Here is a 24097-nt window from a genome sequence, read left to right on the forward strand (position 1 = left end):
CAATTCTTGTTTACAGAATTGTAAACAAGAAAAGTACAGGGGGTAAGGTGTTGGCACACAGTTGATCCAGGTTCAATCACCAGAATTTCATATGGCCTTGCACCCCACGAGGGGTGATTCCTAAGCTCGGAGTCAGAAGTAACCCTTAGCATCACCAGGTGTGTCCCAAAAACAAACAGAATAATACATGGCAAATCAGCTGACTACATGCCTGCCTTTTGTTTTGTTTTGTTTTGTTTTGTTTTGTTTTCAGGCCACACCGGGCATTGCTCAGGGGTTACTCCTAGCTGTCTGCTCAGAAATAGCTCCTGGCAGGCACGGGGGACCATATGGGACACCGGGATTTGAACCAACCACCTTTGGTCCTGGATCGGCTGCTTGTGAGGCAAATACCGCTGTGCTATCTCTCCGGGCCCTGCCTGCCATATTTTTGTATTTAAGCACATATTCATAATATGACCACTCCACACCTAAAAATGGTATTAGTAATTTTAGACAATAGGGAAGAAAGACAAAAAAAACAGAGACTAAAAAGTAGCTCAAAATGACACTAAAGTTACCTCTACACTATTAGAAACTAGTTTAACCTGAATATATAACAAAATAAAGCAGATAAATATAAATTGAGTCATTTGAAACTGCCTTTAAAACCTACAGGATAGAAGAAATGACTAATGACGTGAGCTAAAAGTATATATTTTTAGAGTGTTTCTTAGAATACTATTCCATACCTGCTGACGACTACTAAGATCCAACTGCTTCCAAAACTGGAAATCTAAACAAAGATCACGCCAATACTTGCAGACCAGAGACGCAGAAAGACAACGCTCATCCAGGGATAAGTTGGAAAATATCTGTGGATAAAGAAAAGGAATCATATTATATAAAGTGCTAATAAACATTTTTAAGATGCACAAGCTATATACTATAACTTTTTAAGTAACCTTTTTTATGAACTAAGGGTCTGATTTACAATACAATGATGGTTTCTTGTGCACATGATTCCAAGGCCACATAATTCCCATGCCAACGACCCAGACTCTCCTCTCCTCTTTCTCTCAACCCCCTGCACACGTAGACTCTCTCTCTCTCTCTGTCTCTCTCTCTCTCTCTCTCTCTCTCTCTCTCTCTCTCTCTCTCTCTCTCTCTCTCTCTCTCTCTCTCTCTCTCTCTCAATTACTTGCATCAATTCTCCCTTGTGCTACCTTTGGCGTTTGCTGTATATCTTTATGTCCCACATATGAGAAACAGTGACTTTTGAAAACAGAAAGCCGCTTGAACGCAAGGGGCCATTACTGAAAGAGCAGCTATTAGGGATTGCCCGGAAGACAAGATTTATTAATAAGGGGTCAAGGACACAGATTCTCGCTCCCTTTGTATGAGAACAGGATTGAAAATGAGGACATTCATGTTGCATATATGTTTTGAGGTTAAAAGTTATATGGTGAGCATGCAAGCAACTTTTCAGAACAAGAGCAAGAGGAACAGAACAATGGTAGTGTGGAACCCAGATTTGGTCCTCAGCACCCCATGATAGTCCCAAGCACAATCAGGAGTAATCCCTGAGCACAAAAGCAGGAGGAAGCCCTGAGTATTACCAATTGTATATTGCCAGAAAGAAAAAAAAAAAAAAACATAAAAAGATACTTCATTTTAGGATTAGGAAGATGAAAGGAAACATGACTTCTCTGAAAGTAACTAATTTTAGACTGACCTTAGAATTGTATATACTTATGTAATTTGCAATGATAAATAGCTCAAGAAAGACTTTAACAAGTGGTAAGGCACTTGAGCTTGCCTATATGCTACTGATCCCCATTTGAATTCACAGCACCATATATGGTCCCCAGAGCAACACAAGGGTGCCCCCAAACAGAAGCAAAACAATTACCACTTTGTATAGAAATTCACAACCAACCTCAATCTAACCCTGAAAGAAAGTTTTCTGTGCCAGTTATAGGACATTCTACAAATAATCAGGACTCAACAATTTAAGACTTAGGAGTGGAAGAGGAATTAGAGGGAGATGATCAAGTTACAGGATTCCAGCTAGGAGACAAGTAAATAATAGAGATGGAATGTCAGCACAATAACAATCACTAGGAATGCCACAGGATACAAAGGAAATTTGGGGACAGGGTAATTCCTGAGTTCTTATCACAAGGAGACATTTCTTGTCCTTTTTTCCTTTACTTTTATCTATCTATCTATCTATCTATCATCTATCTATCTATATCTATATATATATAAAAGAATGGTTTTTAGCTAAACCTCCATTACAAAAATCATTCACAACAATATGCAGATCAAACCACCTGCTTGATACCTTAAACTTACACATATGACAATTCTAAAACTGGAAAAGAATTCAAGGTCATAGGGCAAAGGATAAGCTCAGTGGAAGAACTGGCTGCATGTCTGAGGCCTTGGGCTGGCTCTCTGACTTCAAAGAAAACAAAAACTCAAAGTCATGAGATTAACTAGTTTTTGCCTACATGCAATAGAGAACTAAATAGAGTTCTCAATAGAGAACTGCAAACTAATATGAGGGAGAGAAGGCGGAAGGGACTGACTACTACGCCAATACTGATTTCAAAGTCTGGGGAAATCTATCATGATGAGGCAAGATGATAAAATCATGGGATACTGAAAGTGGGTATGGAATAAATAGATAAGATTTCTGTACCATCTTTGAAAGTTTTCTGAAATTATTTCAAAATGAAAAACTTACTTTAAAAAATGTCTAAGGGCAGGAAAAATGGTACAGCAGGTAGGGCACAAAGCCATCCTGGGCTGGATCCCTGGCATCCCATTTGATCCCCCAATCACCTCCAGGAATAATTCCTGAGTGCAGAGCCAAGGAAGTGATCCTGGGTCACTGGGTATGGTCTAAAAAATAATTTACAGAGGCCGGAGTGATAGAACAGCAGTAGGGCATTTGCCTAGCATGTAGCCAACCCAGAACGGGCCTTGGTTCAATCCCCAGCATCGTATATGGTCTCCGGAGCCTGCCAGGAATGATTTCTGAATGCAGAGCCAGGAGTAATGCCTGAGTGCTGCTGGGTGTGGCCCAAAAACAAACAAACAAATTACACTGGCAAAAGGCAGTGGATTGGTATTGAAATAAATGCCTAAAACTAAGCCAATGACAACTTTGCAAATCATAGTTCATTAATAATAAAATAAGTTTTAAAAAGAAAGTGGAGAAACATTTTCCAAAAAATTAAATGGAATTGTCAGCCCAGGATTACAAGTTCAAGAATTACAACAGAAACATTCTCCAAGAAAAACAAACAAACAAAAAAAATTCATAAGCAAGAAAACTTCTCTAAAACAAATGGCAAAGGAAGTTCTTCAACTTAAGAATTACAACAGAAACACTCTCAAAGAAAACTAAAAAACTTCATAAGCAAGAAAATGTCTTTTGGGGCCAGAGAGATAGCAGGGAGGTAAGACGTTTGCCTTTAATGCAGAAGGATGTTGGTTCGAATCCCGGCATCCCATATAGTCCCCCTAGCCTGCCAGGAGCAATTTCTGAGCGTAGAGCCAGGAGTAACCCCTGAGCGCTGCTGGGTGTGACCCAAAAACAACAAGAAAAAAAAAAAGGAAAAGAAAAAAGAAAAAAAGAAAACGTCTCTAAAACAAAAGGCAAAGAAACTTCTTCAACTTAAGAGAAAATTATAACAAAAAATAAAACATTCATAATGAAGTAATAAAAATCTGGATCTACATATGAGAAAGATGCTTTTTTCTTAAGTTCTTAGTGGGTCTGCGGCAACAGGGTGTGTGCTCAGGGGTGTTGGTTACTGCTACCAGTAGCATTGACCCAACTGACAGGCCATCTCAGTGCTGCTCAGGGATCCTGCGGGTTCAGGAATCAAACCTGAGACCTCCACATGACAGACATGTACCCAGTCCTCTGAGCTGTCTCTCCAGCCCTTTTATTAGGTGTTGTTTTTTTTTTAATAATTGAAAACTGTACTTACAGGGGATAAAAGAGGTTACTATTAATTATTTTAAAAATTCCCTAAAAAAACACAATTCCCAATGACTCTGACAACAGTTTTAAAGTAGAAAACCAAAGAATGCAATGAAAAAAGCAAAGCCAAAACCTGGAAACTTCAGCATGTCCCTCTCTTAAATCAACAAAACACCAAGTCAACAAGCATATGAAGGTCTGAGCAATACAACTCCAAAAACCTAACAGGTATTTAGAAAGATTTCACCCAGTGAGAACAAAATGCAAGCTTCCAAATACAAAAAACCAAGGAGCACTGTTACCAAAAATGACCAAACTTACAAAATTATAAAATAAAATAAAACAACCACTTGCAACTGGTAATTATGTAATAAAAAGAAGGCACATCTCTGAAGAAATGTCAAATTAAAAAAAAACCCTTTTCTCACAGCAGCAGGGCTCAAATGTTGTGCCTAACGCATGGAGACGTGGACTCAATTCTGAGTCACATCCCTGGCCCAAAACCATATTTTAATCTGGAAAATCAAAAATGGTGACCTTTACACAACACATTTCAAAACAACCAAAGGGTTCTGGGGGAAATAACAAGAATACTAGAAAATATTTTGAGCTGAATGAAAATTGAAATGTAGCAAAGGCCAAAAAGATAGTGCAGGGGTGAAGGTATAAATTTGCATCCTTTGGTATTGCTGCATAAGATTCTCTGAGCCTCACAAGGGGTGTTTCCTGAACCTAGCTGGTGTCCTCCCCTCTCTCCCCCCACCAAAAAAAAAAATCCTACCAAAGGCTAAGAAACAAGCGAAAGATCAGATGATATAGTTCAGCACTTCCTTGCATGTGAACCCCAGAAGGGAATGAAAGGAAGGAGGTAAAGGGAAATTGAAAGGGGATGGGAAAGAGGAAAGGAGGAGGGGAGAGAAAAAAAAAGGTATGGGAGAAGAGAGCTGGAAAAAAATAATTGTACAAAGAACCAAAGAAAACCATGAGTGGGGCGAAAGAGATATAATAAAGCATTTCACTTGCATGCAATTAGCCCAGTTAGATCCCTGGCACCTCATGTAGGTTGGTTTCCAGAGTACCACCAAGAATAATCCATGAACACAAGCCAGGAGGAAGCCCTAGGAAAAGTTGGATGTGGTACCAAACAAATAAAAATGTCTGGAAAAAAAAGTTCAATCATGAGACTCAAATAATCAGGTTGAGACAATAACCACCAAAAGAACTTTTCTATTTGGGGGCCGCAGAGATAGCATGGAGGTAAGGCATTTGCCTTGCATACAGAATGGTAGTTCAAATCCCAGCATCCCATAGAGTCTCCCGAGCCTGCCAGGAGCGATTTCTGAGTGTAGAGCCAGGAGTAACACCTGAGTGCTGCCAGGTGTGATCCCAAAAAAAAAATTTTCTATTTTTCAAAAAAAGAATTTATGGATAAAGATAAAACAGAGTATCTACAGATGAGTTGTACAAAACTTGAAATAAAAATTCACTATACATATTAATAGGAGTCATATCAGAAAGATTATAACAGGGGGGCTTGCCTTGCATGCTGACAACCTGGATTCAATTCCCAGCTCCCACATAGTCCTTTGCCAGAGCCCACCTGGAGAGATTGATCTCTGAGCACAGAGCCAGAAATAAGCCCAGAGCACAGCTGTGTGAGCCCAAAACAAAACAAAACAAAACAAACAAACAAACAAAATATATATATATTCAACAGGTGTACAGAACAAACAGAAGTTTTTTGGGGTTTTTTTTTTTGGTTTTTGGGCCACACCCGGTAACGCTCAGGGGTTACTCCTGGCTATGTGCTCAGAAGTTGCTCCCATATGGCTTGGGGGACCATATGGGACACCGGGGGATCGAACCGCGGTCTGTCCAAGGCTAGCGCAGGCAAGGCAGGCACCTTACCTTTAGCGCCACCGCCCGGCCCCACAAACAGAAGTTTTAGATAAATGAATTACTGATGAACTCTGTAGTATTAGGATATAGGATATAGGCTAATGGACATGCAAAAGATTGGGATTCACCAACCTAGATGTCGAAAAACTAATGACTGGATCACGACTATGTGACACTTATATACACTGGAATACTACGTAGCTGTAAGAAATGATGCAATCATGCAATTTGATACAACATGGATGGAACTGGAAGATACTATGTTAAATGAAGTAAGCCAGAAGAAAGGTAAATACGGAACAATCTCACTTATATGTGGTATTTAGAATAACTGCATGAAGAAATGCAATGCTTTAAGTGGGACTTGTCTAGAACACTCTATATCCCAGAGTACAGTGAGGAGAAGGAAAGAAATTGAGTGGAGGAGGAAAAACATAAATATAAAAGAACGGGAGCCAGGGACCAAAAGGTCTCCTATGCAATGATGGTGTTGAGAAAGGACAGAACATGAGATCCAAGCTTTAACAATCAAAACTTAAAATGGGCCTGTTATACTGGTTGGATGGGGACAGGGATGAAGGCATGAGATGCACACTAGAAACATTGGTGGAGGGAGGTGGATACTGGTAATGGAATTGGCCCTGAAACATTGTATATCTGAAGCCCAACTAGGAAGTACTTTGTAAATCATAATGGTTTCAATAAAGCATTTTATAAAACGAAATTCACATCACATGGTCCCCTAAGCAGCAAGAGAGGGGACCAACCCCTAGGTGTTGACCACACACACCCTGCCCCTGCGTGCTGAAAATATGTCTCTATGTACTGACTCCTAGGTTCTCTCTTAATTGTAAGCTAAAACCTTTTTATCCTTAGAAACTTAAAAAAGAGAATAATAAAAAAAATATTCTATGATGATGGCTTGGAAGACTTATGTTGTAAAAATGACTATCCAGGGCCAAAGCAATAGCACAATAAGTATGGCACTTGCCTTGCACGCAGTCGTTCCAGATTTGATCCCTAGCACCACATATGGCCCCCAAGCCCTGCCAGGAGTGATCCCGGATTACAATGCAAGGAGCATAGGACAGTTGATTTAAGACAGAATTCAACAAATGGTACTAGAATAACTGGCTAGACAGGAAGGAAGGAAGGAAGGAAGGAAGGAAGGAAGGAAGGAAGGAAGGAAGGAAGGAAGGAAGGAAGGAAGGAAGGAAGGAAGGAGGGAGGGAGGGAGGGAGGGAGGGAGGGAGGGGGGAGGGAGGGAGGGAGGGAGGGAGGGAGGGAGGGAGGGGAGGGAGGGAAGAAGGGAGGAAGGGAGGGAGGGAGGGAGGAAAGAAGGGAGGAAGGGAGGGAGGGAGGGAGGGGAGGGAGGGAAGAAGGGAGGAAGGGAAGAAGGGAGGAATGAGGAAGGGAGGGAGGAAGGAAGGAAGGAAGGAAGGAAGGAAGGAAGGAAGGAAGGAAGGAAGGAAGGAAGGGAGGGAGGGAGGGAGGGAGGAAGGAAGGAAGGAAGGAAGGAAGGAAGGAAGGAAGGAAGGAAGGAAGGAAGGAAGGAAGGAAGGAAGGAAAGGAGGGAGGGAGGGAGGGAGGGGAGCGAGGGAAGAAGGGAGGAAGGGAGGGAGGGAGGGAGGGGAGGGAGGGAAGAAGGGAGGAAGGGAAGAAGGGAGGAATGAGGAAGGGAGGGAGGGAGGGAGGAAGGAAGGAAGGGAGGGAGGGAGGGAGGAAGGAAGGAAGGAAGGAAGGAAGGAAGGAAGGAAGGAAGGAAGGAAGGAAGGAAGGAAGGAAGGAAGGAAGGAAGGAAGGAAAGGAGGGAGGGAGGGAGGGAGGGAGGGGAGCGAGGGAAGAAGGGAGGAAGGGAGGGAGGGAGGGAGGGGAGGGAGGGAAGAAGGGAGGAAGGGAAGAAGGGAGGAATGAGGAAGGGAGGGAGGAAGGAAGGAAGGAAGGGAGGGAGGGAGGGAGGGAGGAAGGAAGGAAGGAAGGAAGGAAGGAAGGAAGGAAGGAAGGAAGGAAGGAAGGAAGGAAGGAAGGAAGGAAGGAAGGAGGAAGGAAAGAAAGAAAGAAAGAAAGAAAGAAAGAAAGAAAGAAAGAAAGAAAGAAAGAAAGAAAGAAAGAAAGAAAGAAAGAAAGAAAGAAAGAAAGAAAGAAAGAAAGAAAGAAAGAAAGAAAGAAAGAAAGAAAGAAAGAAAGAAAGAAAGAAGACAAGCTAACTCACATTTTTTAATTAAAATATTTATTTAAGGGACCAGAGAGATAGCATGGGGTAAGGCATTTTTGCCTTTCATGCAGAAGGATGGTGGTTCGAATCCCGGCATCCCATATGGTCCCCCTTGCCTGCCAGGGGCGATTTCTGAGCATAGAGCCAGGAGTAACCACTGAGCGCTGCCGGGTGTGACCCAAAAGAACAAAAAAATATATATTTATTTAAGCATCACAATTACAAACATGCTTATAGTTGGGTGATAACTCACATTTAAAGATATCAAGCCTGAATCCATGAAATACATCAAGGAAAATTGCTAAAACTAACTCTGATGGCAGGCTTCAAGATGTCTTATTACTAATTCCACTAAGCAAAGAAAACAGAAGCAAAAATAAATGGGACCAGCATCAAATTAAAGAGACTACAGTAAAAATAATAAAGCACCCTATTTGATAGAAGAAAAACATTCATACACCGTACTAAAGGACGAATACCCAAGATACATAAAGCACTGGAAGAAGAGGGATCAAAAAGCAAGGAGATGGGCGGGAGAGATTAGAACAGGGATTAGGTGTTCACCAAGCTTGCAGCCAACCTCAGAGTTCAGTCACCATTCTGACACCACATATGGTCCCCAAGAATTTCCGAGGGTCACTCCTGAGCTCAGAGCCAGGAACAGTCTCTGACACTGCTGAGTGCGGCTAAAACACCCCTAAAAGAGGGCAAAGATGTCCTGAAGAGAAACTTCCTCAAGAAACACAGACATACAAAACATCATCACTTATTATCAGGGAAATACAAATCAAAACAGAAATGAGGTATCAACTCACATATCAAAAGTCTCAGTGCTTTTCTTTTCTTTTTTTAATAAGTTTTACTGTGGGGCCAGAGAGATAGCATGAAGGTAAGGCGTTTGCCTTTCATGCAGAAGGTCAGTGGTTATAATCCTGGCATCCCATATGGTCCCCCGAGCCTGCCAGGAGCTATTTCTGAGCATGGAGCCAGGAGTAACCCCTGAGTGCTGCCGGTTGTGACCCCAAAACAAAATTTTTTTTATTGTGATCAAAGTAAATTACAAGTCTTTCACAATGATATTTAAGGTACATAGTGACAAAGAATTAGGGCCGTTCCCACCATCAGGGTTGTCCTCCCTCCACCCCTGTTCCCAGTATGCATCCTATATCCCCCCCTTTTGCCCCTTGGACTATTACTGGGAGTTCTCCTTTGTGTACAGCTTGCTGTAGATTGGGTATCGATTCAGGTGTCTTTGACTTTGACTTTGGGTTTGGTGCTTAAGTCTGATCATTTTTTATTTCCACCCAGTGCATTTCTTTAAATAAATAAAATTTAAGGAAAAATAAAGGCTCAGTGCTCATGGGTAAGTGGTGGAAAAGGTATCGTCGTTCAGAACCTTGGGGAGATGGTTTTCAGATTCAAGCTGCTACAGAAAACAGAATGAATACATAACAAAAAAAAGAAAAAAGAAAGAAAAGAAAAATCAAATGACTTAACAATTCCACTCCTTACCATGTACTACAAAAATACTTAATAACCCATTTAAAAAGAATATGCTTGCCTATGTTCCCTGCTTGGTTCATTCCAGCTGTACACCAGCTAAGCCACACCTAGAAGTGTCAAGGAGCGTCAAGGTACCTGGACAGTACTAGAGTCTCTGGACATGCAAGACTTGTACTTTTACCCACTGAACTAACTCCCCTGCTTCCCCTGGTAGATGACCCTGGCCTGAAAAGCCAAGAGTTTTCTACTAGAGACTTGGACATAAATATGTACAAATATCTCACATCCTGCCAGAAGATTCAAGAGTAGGTGGAGATGAGGAGTGGGCATATCCAAGGTGGGCTCAAATCTGCATATGCCCTCACTTTCTGTTCCACACGCTTCGCATTTCCCCTACACAAGAACATGGTGATCTTATACAACAATTACAATTCTCTTATTTCCAATAATCTTAAATTCCAGTATGGCCCACACATCCTAGCACCATAACCCAAGATTTGCAACAAGAAGTGAATTTCTCCTGTTGGTTTCCTACCAAATTCTCACTTTCAATAGCAATTACAGGTTTTAACTCATTTCCCCAAATCGAGCCTCTCTGGCAGTAAAGTTGGTAGTTTCTCAAATTCTGATTCTTGCTTTAGGCAGAAGGGAGATGACGCGCACAAATTAACTGTAGCTTTCCACTGTTCTCGCCTGAGACTAGATGCTTTCCTAAAAAGCAGACGAATGTCCCAAGAAGAAAGACTGCACAATCAATAGGCCTGTCTTCTGTCATCCAAAGAGGACTGAACAGTATTACCTATTTTTGTAGAGCACTCACCTTCACATAGCCAATGTTTTTAATGATCAACACATAGCACAAATGACAGGCTGGTACATCTGATGTCACCATTATAAAACGTGCCTTCCACTTTCAGTGTTTTGGGATCTATGGAGAGAGGAGGGAAAGGGTTCCAGTTGCCAACTGGCCAACAGCCAACAACCATCTGCGTAAGCTCAGACAGGAATTCTGGAACCTCAGTCTCTGCCTCTTACAGCTGCATGAAAAACCCTACATCAGAGAGACTAAGCTAAGCCACTCACAGATTTCTAAGCCAGAGAAACTACAAAATAAGTAAGGTTTGTGTTAACGTAATTTGTTACACAGAAATATGTAAGTAACACATGTTTAAATATTCCCGCTTTTGGTCATTAAAATGCTAAAATGTGCATAACCTAATTCCTCAGAAAACTACCTTTCTCCCAGGCGCATGCCTCATTTAATAAACATCTGTACATGTGTATCTAGGTTTCTGTGGGAGAGACTTAGACATGAGATTCAGTTTGTTTGGTTTTGTTTTGTTTTGTTTGTTTTTTGGGTCACACCCAGCAGCACTCACTCAGGGGTTATTCTATGCTCAGAAATAGCTTCCTGGCAAGGGATTTCTGAGCAGACAGCCAGGTGTAACCCCTGAGTGTCACTGGTTGTGGCCCAAAAAGCAAAAATAATAATTAATAATAATAATAATAATAATAATAAAATGATGTGTGTAGGACAGCTGGTAACAGCATGACATTTGGCAACATCTGTAGGAATTTTGATGGCCACAACTGTGGACTATCAAAGGGAAGCCAGAGATATTGTGGAATGTCTTAGAATGCATAACACAGGCCCTTCCCTCCAAAAAAGAATTCTCTGATTCTGATTAGTAGTGCTGAGGTTGGGGGTAGGTAGCATTGGGGATGGGAATGTTGCACTGGTGAAGGGGGTGTTCTGTTTATTACTCTAACCCAACTACAATCATGCTTGTAATCATATTGCTTAAATAAAAAAATTATAATAAAAATAAAGAAAGAAATAGCTCCTGACAGGCTCAGGGGACCATATGGGATGCCGGGATTCAACCACCATCCTTCTGCATGCAAGACAAACACCTAACCTCCATACTATCTCTCTGGCCCCAGATTCATTGTTTTTTCAGAGTATCTACTGAAAGGCATTTCTGAATTTTAGCTGAATAATTTAAAATTCAAATTTAAAATCCAAGCTTGAAGAGAGCTCAATGGCCACCACATGGACCATGTGGTCCCCTGCACCACAAGATGGACTCTCCTGGTGGTGACACAAAACAATAAAGGCTGAGGAGGAGGGAAACTGGTGACAGGCAATGTGCACTGGTGAAGGGATGGGTGTTGGAACACTATATGACTCAAACTCAACCATCAACATTTTAACTCTGTATCTCACAGCAACTCAATAAAAAAAAAATGTTTTTAAATACCCCCAAACAAAAATATACACACAGAGAGACATGAAGATTCAGGGGTTGGAGGAAATGACTCCAGGAGAAAGAATACTCCAAAGATCAAATAACATATCTAATCAAGAATTGATGTGATCAAATAATGTATCAAATCGAGAACTGGTCTTGAATACATTTACTGAATGAAAAACAAAAAAGTATTGGGGCCGGAGAGATAGCATGGAGGTAAGGTGCTTGCCTTTCATGCAGAAGGACAGTGGTTCAAATCCCAGCATCCCATATGGTCCCCCTGTGCCTGCCCGAAGTGATTTCTGAGCCAGGAGCGCTGCCAGATGTGACCCAAAAAACAAAAAAACAAAAAAAAAGTATTAAAAAAAGGGGCCGGAGACGGGGCCATTGGTGATGGAAAGGTTGCACGTGAAAGGGGGTGTTCTTGTTATGACTGAAACCCAACCACAATTATGTTTGTAATCATGGTGTTAAAATAAAAAAAAATTTATAATAAATATATACATACAAAAAAATAAAATAAAAATTAAAAAGGGGGCCAGAGCAGTGGCACAATGTTTGTCTTTACCTAGGACAGACAGCGATTCAATCCCCCAGTCTCCCCAAGCCAGGAGCGATTTCTGAGCACATAGCCAGGAGTAACTTCTGAGCAGCACCAGGTGTGGCCCAAAAACTAAAAAAAAATATATAATAAAGTAAAAAGGTGGGGGGAAAACACTGGAAACACAGCATCAAGTCAGAAATGTCCTTACTTTAATTCAAGCCTCTTAGCAAGGGCTTGAACGTGACAGCTGTCCAGACTAAATGGATAGTCTAAGGATGTAAGTTATTTATCTAGGGATGATTTTACTGCTCTTTCATCACTGCCCTCATTTAGAGGGTACATATTAGTTTCCTTTCCTATTCCAGATGGACAAGCCCTTCAAAAGACAAGCAGCAGCTGCCTTTTAGGACCTCATTTGGAATCTGTACACATTGCCTCAACTCCTGTTCTGCTTCTTGGTTTTAGTACCTGACTCCTCCTAACTACAATCAGGCTGAAAAGCAGGTAGTCACAGTGCATCACACATGATGGAATAGGTGGCCAAATGAAGATACAACTCTCTTCTCATGAGAAGTCCAATATTCTTGATCCTTACTGGCAGATCTAACAACTATCCATCAACCAAAATGTGCCAATTAACAAAAAAATGAAATGACTGATATTATTGCATCATTACCAGGTCACTACTCAAAGATTTCTTAAGTCACGAAAGGTTCTTTCCTTTAATGTGAGAAGATATTCAGATTAGTAAACTTCCAGACAGCACACTGTAACTTAAGGCTTTCACATACTTATCTCACAGAACCTGACAATACTTTTAAAGATAGATGATCCAAAGTTAGAAAGACAGTACAGGAGGTAATGCACTTGCTTTGTATGTACATGCTCAACCTTGGTTCAAGTTTTCAGTATCACACGTGGGTCCCTAACACCACCAAGAGTTACTCTTGCGCACAGTGCCAGGAATGGGCCCAAGCACTGCCGATAGTGGCCCAAAAAGCAATAATAAAGAAAAACTAGAGGGCAGAGATATGGCTCAACAGGTGCTTTGTATGCATGAGAACCGGGTTCATGCCTAGCAGCACAAAAAAGGTGTATAAAGAAATATATCTAGCAAACCAACACTTACATTGAGCCATTTCATTTCTAAATGAAAACAAAATCCCATTGGCTATCATATAGCACTGTGAAAAATGAGTTAAAGATTATGAGGAAAATGGCTAAAACCAAGTTATAGAAGCATTTAAGAAATATAATTTGTTCAGCTATTTTCCATGACTATTCCTGGGTACCTGGATCTGTATTAGGTATCACCAGAGGCATTGAAGATGCAACACAGCATCCCCTGGTCACATCATGCACGATGCTATTTGCATAAAGTTTCTAGAAAAGACAAAACTGGGGGCTGGAGAAAGCACAGCAGTAGGGCATTTGCCTTGCAAGCAGCCGACCCGAGACGGACAATGGTTCAAATCCCAGCATCCCTCCCACATGGTCCCCCGAGCCTGCCAGGAGCTTTTGAGCACAGAGCCAGGAGGAACCATCAACGCCACCGGGTGACTCACGACCCCCCCAAAAGGGACAAAACTGTAAAAGCAGAAAACATCAGTGGATAATGTTGGGAGCCACACTAAATTACAGAAAGCCAAAAAGTTAAGAAGGTAGTTTTAAATACCTGTTTTAAGTGACTGTTGGGGCTGGAGTGGTAGTACAGCATTTGCCCTGCATGTGACCAACCTGGGTTCAGTTCACAATATCCTGTATGGTCCCCAAGTCCTCCAGAAATGATTCCTGAACACAGAGTCAGGAGTAAGTCCTGAGTACAGCTGGGTGTTGCACCAAAGTTGAACAAAAAAATAAATGACATTTACTAACTGTACATTTACTAAAACTACACTGTACACTTAAAATGGGCAAATATATTTAAAAGCTGAGTTAACAGTCTATGTCTATCATTCTATAATCTTCTTTTGCATTTCTTTTTCTTTTTTCTTTTTTCTTTTTTTTTTTCGTTTTTGGGCCACATCCGGTGGTGCTCAGGGGTTACTCCTGCCTGTCTGCTCAGAAATAGCTCCTGGCAGGCACGGGGAACCCTATGGGACACCAGGATTCGCACCAACCACCTTAGGTCCTGGATAGGCTGATTGCAAGGCAAACGCCGCTGTGCTATCTCTCCCGGCCCTTCTTTTGAATTTCTAAAACACACATCCAACACATAGATTTTATTGAAACACGAAATAATAGCCTATAAATTCAATACATATCTTTAAAATCTCTTGTCTTTCATGCAAGTCCAACTTTTCTAGTCTTTTCAATTCTTTTCATATACGCCTTTATTTTCTCCTTCTTAAAGATTGGTGCTGAAAATGGTTGAAAGTGAAATACTGGTGTGTTAGATACGGTGCTATTTCAAACAGAGGCACAAAATTTGTTTCTGAATTTTTCTAAGATATCATCATAGAAAAGTCATAGATTCTAAAACATGTTGTCTATAATTTAAGATAATTTAGTATACTTTATTAAAACAAATACCAGAGAAAGAGTTAATGTTTTGCATGAGGGAGACGCCCTGGCACCACACACATACATGGTCCCCAATATGAAGAGATACAGCTCTAGGGATCTCAGCATAAGCAGATGCAGCCCTGGTAGTCCCCAAGTAAGAGCAGATACAGCCTTGGAGGACACCAAGCATCAGCAAATGCAGCTCCGGCACAGGGGTGTGGAAGGGTTTTGGAAGCGGTGTTTCCAAGCACGAGTGGCCTGGGTGAACCCAGCACCACAGCACCTTAACCCCTCGCACTGAGTCATTAGCCACTGGGCCAAGAGTCACCAGGCGCAGTCCCTGATCGGCAGAGACCCTCGTGAGCATGACTTGGAAAGTCAACCCAAGGACACAAATTAATAGACCCCCCCAAGAATCATCATATAGTTATTCTAGAGCAAAAACCCCATAAAATTTAACAACAACAAAAATCAGCTTTATTCCAAAGCCAATTATAGAATTCGATTAGAAATCGCAAGCACCAAGTACTTGGAGAGAAGACAGTATACAATACTGTGCCCTTCCAACATGTCCATTATTTTTGGCACTTTCTTGTATCCTGGCATTTATTATCTTCTTTCCTTTTCCCAGATCTGGAAACACAAATTCTCCAAGACACACTAATCCCAATCAGCAGAAACAGTATTTAGGAGCTAAGATGTGGTTACTCATATCGTCACCGATACAGGTATGGCTGCCCCAAGGCCCTCTCTTGAGGGTGCTAGAGAATGAATACATCAACATATATGTTTGTATGTGCTCTACAAACAATCAGTGTATTGCAGTTCACTCTTTTCTCTACACAGTGGCCATTACCACAACACTTAGGATGCAAACCAATCTAAATCTAGGTAAATACTTGGTAACCATAAAATAGGGTATGCAGCCAACAATAAGCACCTTTGACTATAAATTTTATGGTAGTTAAAGAGATCTCCGGGTGCTAGCTAAGTGCCCTACGTTGAGTCACAGTCCCCGCCCTTAAACAATTGCACTACTATTAAGGGTACTTGCCTTCACTTCCCTTACGTTCTCAAAGAGTTCAAGGAGACCTCCTACAGTTGCTCTCTTTATATAAAGCATCAAAATGTATGGGCGTACAAGGAAAAGAAAACAAATCTCACCTTTCAGGAAACTAGTTACTACTCACCAACCTTCAAAGAAAAGCCTCGGATTTCCTATGGAGACTATTTCAGCACTGTCTACAGCCAAAGCTGGAACCTATTTCAGAGATTATCAAATACCAAAATCCTAACTCAAGCATTCATGAAACGCTACATCCAACCTTATCCCTCTCACCTACCAGGAATCTAGAAAGCTAGAAAAAGCAGTCCATTTTCCTTTAACTGCCTGACTTATATTTCTACTTGTAAAAAATGCATCAGGATTGCCTAGAACCACCAAAATACAAACAAAAACTATAGCTTTTTCTCCAAGTATATTTATCTTATAAAAAACCTTCCTGGGCCCGGAGAGATAGCACAGCGGCGTTTGCCTTGCAAGCAGCCGATCCAGGACCAAAGGTGGTTGGTTCGAATCCCGGTGTCCCATAGGGTCCCCTGTGCCTGCCAGGAGCTATTTCTGAGCAGACAGCCAGGAGTAACCCCTGAGCATCGCGGGGGTGTGGCCCAAAAACAAAAAAAAAACAAAAAAAAAACCTTCCTTCAGGGGCTGGAGCAGGTACTATGGGTAGAGCACTTGTCCTGCATGCAGCAAGACAGAGGTGCCATCTCGGCATCCCATGGCCCTTCAATCTGCCAGGAGTCATTCTTGAATGCACAGCCAGGCATAAGCCCTGAGCATGCCCCCCAAACAAACAAAATCTTCCTTCAGGGCCAGAGAGATAGTAGTACAGTTAGGGCACTTACCTTGCAAATGCCTGAGCCAGGTTCAAACCCCAGAACCCCTTACTGGTCCACCAAGCACAGTCAAGAGTGATACCTGAGCAAAGAGCAAGGTCCAAAAACAAAAATAGAAATAAAAATCTTCCTTAATAGGCCCAGAGGTAAAAAGGTAAGGCACTTGCAGACAGCCAATCTAAATTCAATCCCCAGTACTACTTATGGTACCCAGAGCCGTGACAGGAGTAACCCTGAGTATTGCTGGGTGTGGTTCAAAACACACACCACCCTTCTTGATACCAGAGCAACCTGTTGATGTAGACACACACACACACACACACACACACACACACACACATACACACACCTTTCTTGATTATTAAAGCAACCTGTTGGTAATAAAACTGTAAAAATAAAGATTTGATAACTAGTGGCATATTACCAGGAATACATGTATTATTAAACAGTTTTTAATAAAGAGAACAGACTGGTTTTCTCATCTAGTGTAGATGCAGTGTCAGAGAGTAAGATATTTAAACAAGAAACATTTTCTAAAATTTAAGTATAGATCCAAAATACCCAAGTGCCCGGATAATAATTCTGAGATATCTGCTATCATTTGATAAAACTGCTACATAGTTGTTTCGCAACATCAAAGTCTATGCCCTCAAAAGGAAGAGTTGCTTAAAGTCAACAAGGCAACAGGTAGCAAACCAAAGTTGCTTATTAAAACTGTCCAAAGCAATCCATTAACCAAAGAGTAACAGCCTTACATACTCCAGAATGTGCTATTCCAACACTGACCTTTGAAGAGCTAGTCCCTGCTTCTCATGTTTCTTATATTTAAAGACCACAACACAACCCTACGACCCACTTATAAAATTAGCCTCTGACGCATGATGGTTTAGAAGTCATCTTGTGTAAGCTCCTCACTCCCCACCACAACCACAATTCAGGAATCTCTTTCATAAAATCCAAGAGGGAAGGTTGCACAGGCCCTCTTACACTAACTGCTGTTGAAAAGAACTCTACCCTGGAAATACTGAACCGGGTTCCAGCCCAGGGTCTCCCATTCATTCACTATCAGAAACATCTTTGAGTTACTGCAGTTCTCCAGCCTGAGTAGAAGGGAGGATCTCCGGCACATTTCTGCATGAATAGGTGAGAAGTGACTGGCTGATCTCAGAGGTCCCTTCTGTTCTTAAATTACATAATCGTGATTTCCAGTGAGGCTCACTATTTCAAATAAGAATTCATTCTGGGGGCCGGGCGGTGGCGCTAGAGGTAAGGTGCCTGCCTTGCCTGCGCTAGCCTTGGACGGACCGCAGTTCGATTCCCCGGCGACCCATATGGTCCCCCAAACCAGGAGCAACTTCTGAGCACATAGCCAGGAGTAACCCCTGAGCGTTACCGGGTGTGGCCCAAAAAAAAAAAAAAACAAAAAAAAAAAAAAAGAATTCATTCTGGGAGCCAGAGAGATAGTGTGAAGGTAGGACATTTGCCTTGCATGCAGAAGGACAGCGGTTCGAATCCCGGCACCCCATATGGTCCCCCGAGCCTGTCAGAAGCGATTTCTGAGCATAGAGCCAGGAGTAACCCCTGAATGCTGCCAGGTGTGACTCAAAAACAAAAAAACAAAAACAAAAACAAAAAAAAGGAAGAAGAAAATAGACAGAAAATGTGTTTTCTATGTTTAAAATACTTTGAAGCATACACACCTGGGGCTGGAGAAACAGTACAGTGGTTTGGACATTTTGCCTTGTATGAGGCTGACCCAGGTTAAATATCCAGCCCATGTTGCCAAACCCCACCAGGATTGATCCCTGAGAAGAGCCAGAAAAAAAGTCTTGAGCAATGCCAGGTATAACCCCCAAAATAATAAAATATATATATTATAAAATAAAAGTAACTAAATATACTCAGTCTTCAACACTGAAATGTCCTGTTCTTGAAATATGCCCTAAAAAATCATGCCCAGGAAACATTTTGGGTCTGTTGTTGGTATCAAAAATTAAACCTAAGGTCTGACACTTGCGAGCTATGTTCTCTACAAAGCCTCATCTCTTCTTCAGAAAAATATCCATAAACAATGCTTTTAGTAATAAAATGGAAAGAAACATCCTTATATAGAATTAAATAAAGTATGATATGACCCTATAAGATACTTTGCAGCATTTTAGAATAAAGTAAATCATGTATTCATTAGCCAAGAAAGACTTCTACCTATACTAGTATCCTCCAATCCCCCTCCCCCCCCCCAAAAAAAGATGACAGAACATGTAATGTGTATGTCATTGATGCAAAAAGCCATGAAGATTTACCCAGAGCTGTTTATAATAAAGAAAATACTCTGAGATCTGTTCAATACCCATATTGGCACATATGATGCTGATCTCTAGACTGTAACTACTAATTTTAAATCTAGTTAACTACTTAGCATACCCACGTGGAGCAAATGGCTACCATATTCAACGGCATAGGTCTGGAAACAAATGGAAGCTTCTAAAGTGGCAGCAATAGTTAAGTTACTGGTCAAGATTCAACTGTATGTAAAATGCTTCACTTGCACTACTTCAATGTTTTAATGAATGTAAAAAATCTATTAGTAGCATAAAAATAAGTTATTTCTTTTTATTTTCTTTTTTTTTTTTTTTTTTTTTTTTTGGTTTTTGGGCCACACCCTGCGTTGCTCAGGGGTTACTCCTGGATGTCTGCTCAGAAATAGCTCCTGGCAGGCACAGGGGACCATATGGGACACCGGGATTCAAACCAACCACCTTTGATGCTGGATCAGCTGCTTGCAAGGCAAACGCCACTGTGCTATCTCTCCGGGCCCAAATAAGTTATTTCTTGTTAATACTGAGCCAGAAATATACCAATGGAGCAACATAAGAATTTTTTTTGTTGTTGTTTTTTTTCTTTCGTTTTTTGTCCTATTCTGATAAAAACTGTAAGTTTTTCATAAAAGCTTCTCTTTGGAGGAGCCACACCTAGCGGTGCTCAGGACTAACTCCTGTCTCTACTCTTAGGGATCATTCTTAGTAGGCTTACGTGGCCATATGGGATGCCAGGAAATGAACCCAGATCACTGCCACGCAGGGCCTACTCACAGTAGTATTGCTCTGGCCTGCCTCTAAAACCACCTTTTAAATAACATTTCCTCACATATCTTTCCTAAATAGTCCCATCACCTCTATCTCTTCTACAACTATAACTTGTTGCTAGACAACAAGGTACTAGACATAAAACAGTGATAGCTAACCTTTTTGAGTCCGAGTGCCCAAACTGCCGCACAAAACCAAACAATTTCCTCAAAATGCAGCACATCCTCCCAATGGCCAGTCCGGCCCTGTTGCCAGGTAAGCTGCAAAGCGGAAACCGGCACACGGGCAGACTCGCTCCCTCCCCCCCCCCAGCCGCATGCCTTAATTGCGGACCTTCCCGCGTGCCAGCTGCAAGGCCTTCGCGTGCCACAGCAGGCATGCATGCCATAGGTTCGCCATCGCTGACACAGAACCGAACCAATGTTTGGGAAACAAGATTCATTTCCTAAAAGTAAGAGTAATGACTTTGGAATCTCTCTATGCAAAGAACCTTCCAATAATACTTTAAAAAAAAAAAAAAACAAAACTTGTCAGAGGGTCTTAAGTTTATTTCTCCGAGTAAAACTCCTTCAACGGTCATGTGAAGTCTTTATTTCATTTGCTTACAGGACTCTACAGTGGTTCCAAATATACGGACTGGTGAGAAAAACATTACTCGGACTTGTCTTAGTGGTATGGCATGCTCACATACTCACCAAGTCTCAGCCCATACTGCCTGGACACTAGGCTATATACGGTTCCAAAATATGTAGAGTGCTGCTACAGCGGGCACTGCACTCGGGAATGGGCAAAGCAGCGAGCAAGATCTAGGTCAACACAGCCTCTGCCCCGAAACCAAGAGCCTAAGTTCTACCTGAGTGAGAGAGAAACATGAAAAACCTCTATTTCAATTCATTGCAAACATTCATTGCTCACATCATGCTGAATTCCTGAATGAACATCACCTAGAAACCCTCAAACTAATTTTCTTTGGTTGGGTTGGTTGGGTTGGGTTTTGGTTTTACGGTTTTGGTCTCCTCACAGTGCTCAAGGTTCACACCTGGCTCTGTGCTCACTCCTGAAGGTGTTGGGGTTCGAGGAACATACATAGTAGCATGAAGTAAATCCAGGCAGGCTGTGTGCATGGCAAGCACTCTCCCCTACCTGCTGACTCTCTCTCCAGACCTCTCAAAGAATCTCAGACAAATTCTGAGTAAGAAATCAAAGTCTACACAAGTCTAATAACCCAACACAACAGAGGAAGTGCCACGGATAATTCCCAAATGTTCCTAGACCGAATTTTCAGGAGTCTACAGAAAAGTTGTGAAAAACACAACCAATGAGTAAGTATATGTTGTGGGCTTTCTCTTTATTACTTATTTATGTAAAAATCCCCATCTTTTGAAAATAATGGTTTGGATAGTAAGGATAAAGTAGAATAGATGGTGTTTGTTTCTGATAATACATCGCCATGAGTCTCAATTGTTGATATTTTATTGACCCATATCATTCATTAATTGAAAGAGCTCAGAATTGCCCACTGCCCTAAGACACACGTCCTGATGCTAGAGAGGAGGTTCTTGACACCTCTGTAAGTGAAATATTTAGGAGCAGAGAAAGTATCACACCTGCCTTGCACATGACTGACCTGGGTTCAAGGCCCAGCACATTATTAGGCTCCTGAGCACAAAGTCAGGAATATCCTTGAACACCTGTAGCTTGACCCTCCTTCCCCGAAAACGTTAAATAGTTACATTTTAATACAAAGAAACATCAAGGTTTCCTATTCTTTTGTCACGTTACTTTCAAGTAAACAGAAACAGATCTAAATGCCTAGGATCAGAGATACACAAAAAAGTTGTATCCAACTGTATCGCTGGCAGTGCCGACTCGCAACAAGTTACTCTGATGAAGTTACTGATTCAGTAAGGAAATCACATAGACGTTGCTCTTACAAAAAGAAAAATGCCTGGACTAATTTTGGTTCGGGAGCCACAAGCAGTCGTCTCGGGCGTTCCTCCTGGCTCTGCGCCCAGGGGTCCCTTCTGGTGGGGCTCGCCACCCTTAACAGGTGTAGGCGGTTGAAGACGGATCTGCCGGATCGGCCCACTTGTGCCTCACCCGTGGACTGACTTTCTCTCGGGGCCCCGAAGTTTCTCTTTCTTAAGCTCCAGGAGAGTGAGCATTGGCGGGACAGGGGTTGGGGAGGAGGGAGAAAAAGGAACGTCTTCAGAACAGCTCCTGCGCCTCCTCATCTTGTTGCGCGCCCAAAAGAAGTTCCTTGGAGGGCCCAAGTGTGTGGAAGCTGCAGAAGGCCAACCCCACTGACTCCCAGGCACCTGCCGCCGTGAGCGGAGAATCACCCATCTACCTGTCTCTGCCTGGAGCCAACTTCCGCGCGCTTCTCTGGCACGCGTTCGGAAGCAGGAAGGCAACATCATGCGTCACACAGACACAGACACAGACACACACAGACACACACACACACACACACACACTCTCTCTCACAGACACACTTCCACCGCCGCTTCCTGCACGTGACCTTGGCCCAGTCGCTTCACCCCTCGCAGCCCTCCGTGCCCGGCCGGTGGCCTGTGCCCGGGCCATCCGTCCTGCGTGCCACGAGGGCGCCCCGACAGCTGCAGGAGGGCGCACCCCGTCCCCCAAAGAGCCACGCTCTCCGCAAGTGGCCCAGCGGGCGCCCGACGGCTGGCAACGGGCGCCGCCGACTTTCCCGCAACAGGTCTCCGCGCCCGAGGGCCGGGCCCCCAAGTCCACGGCTGGCGCAGAAGCGTCCGACCGCCTCCCTGGCTGCCCGGGACGCCCGCGCGCCGGACCCACCTTGAGCAGGATGGAGGGCGGCAGCTGGTTGATGTCGGGGGCGTCGGGCGGCGGCTCCCGGGCGCGGTCGCAGGGGTCGTCGGGGGGCTCGCGCCAGTCCGCGTCGCCGCCGTCGCGCTGCTGCTGCTGCTGCTGCGGCTGCGGCTGCGGCTGCGGCTGCGGCTGTGGCGGTGGCGGCGGCGGCGGCGGCGGCGGGGCGGCCGAGGGGGCGGCGTCCCCGCCGGGGGCCCCGGGCGTCGGGGGCCGGTGGGCGCCCGGGCAGCCGCAGCAGCCGGCGTCGGGGCTTCGCGCCGGGCCCGCGCCCCCGCCGCCGCCCGCGCCGCAGCGGGGCTGCTTGCAGGGGGTGCAGGCGGGGACCCCGGCCCCCTTGCGCTTGCACACCATGTCGGCGGGCGCGGGGGGCCCGGCGCTGCCGCGGAGGCACTGCAGGGCGGCGGGCGGCGGCGGCGGCGGCGGCGGCCCCGGCCCCGGCCCCGGCCCCAGGCCCAGCAGGCGCGCGGGCCACGGCCAGGGCCCGGCCCCGGCCCCGGCGCGGCGCAGGCCTCGGCCCTGCTGCTCCCAGGCGGCCGCCGCGGCGCGGCCCAGCTCGCGGCAGCACGACGCGGGCGACGAGGCGGCGGCGGCGGCGGCGGCGGACGACAGCAGGAAGCGGCGGGCGGCGGCCGCGCAGTCCTCGGCCGCCAGGGCCGCGCGCAGGCGGTGGGCGGCGGGCGCGGGCTCGGACGCGGACGCGGACGCGGACGCGGGCTGGGGCTGGGGCTGGGACTCGGCCTGGGACTCGCGGGGCCCGGCCCGCGGCGGCGAGGGCGGCGGGAGCGGCGGGAGCGGCGGGAGCGGCGGGAGCTCCTCCTCCTCCGGGCCGGCGGAGGCGGGCGCGGGCGCGGGCGCGGCGGGGCTGTGCACGACGAAGCAGAGCATGCAGGGCCCGCGGAGGAGGCAGTCGCGGGCGCGGGCCGGGGGGCGGCCGCGGCGCGGGGGCGGCCGGCGGGGGCGGCGGCGGCACCAGGCGCAGCAGCGGGGCCGCTTGGGGCTCGGGCGGCTGCGCGGCTCCTTGGACAGCAGGTGGCCCATGGGCGGCCCGCGGGGCTGAGCGGGCGGCTACATGCTGCGCCCTGGCGGGGCCGGGCCGGGCCGGGCCGGGCCGGGTCGGGGAGGCCGGGCGGGCGGGCGCGAGTCGGGCGTCCGAGGGGGCGAGCGCGGCCCGTGGCAACTGCGGCTGGGGCGGCGCGCGCTCGCCCGCCCGCCCGCCCGCTCTCCCGCCGCCGTGCCCCTGCCGCCTGCCGCCTGCCCGCCTGCCGCCTGCCTCCCTCCCTCCCCGGGCGGCCCTTCCGCGACCCGGCCGGGAGCGGCTGCGGCGCGCGCGGGGGACGCGCGGCCGGGCCGGGGCGGGGCGGA

General features: G+C 44.9%; 1 protein-coding gene across 1 annotated transcript in view; it reads right to left on the bottom strand.

Annotated features, from left to right (window-relative positions):
• Nucleotides 1-23773, bottom strand: part of FBXL17 (F-box and leucine rich repeat protein 17) — a 573691-nt gene extending 549918 nt beyond the window's left edge. The window contains exons 1-3 of the mRNA XM_049769100.1: nucleotides 23208-23773; nucleotides 22703-23111; nucleotides 732-854 (exon numbers count right to left, since the gene is read on the bottom strand). Of these exons, the coding sequence (XP_049625057.1) occupies nucleotides 732-854; nucleotides 22703-23111; nucleotides 23208-23773 (1098 nt within the window). The remainder of the gene's footprint in view (nucleotides 1-731; nucleotides 855-22702; nucleotides 23112-23207) is intronic.
• Nucleotides 23774-24097: the final 324 nt, after the last annotated feature.

The sequence above is a fragment of the Suncus etruscus genome, chromosome 2, assembly GCF_024139225.1.
Source record: "Suncus etruscus isolate mSunEtr1 chromosome 2, mSunEtr1.pri.cur, whole genome shotgun sequence".
Classification (NCBI taxonomy): Eukaryota; Metazoa; Chordata; class Mammalia; order Eulipotyphla; family Soricidae; genus Suncus; species Suncus etruscus.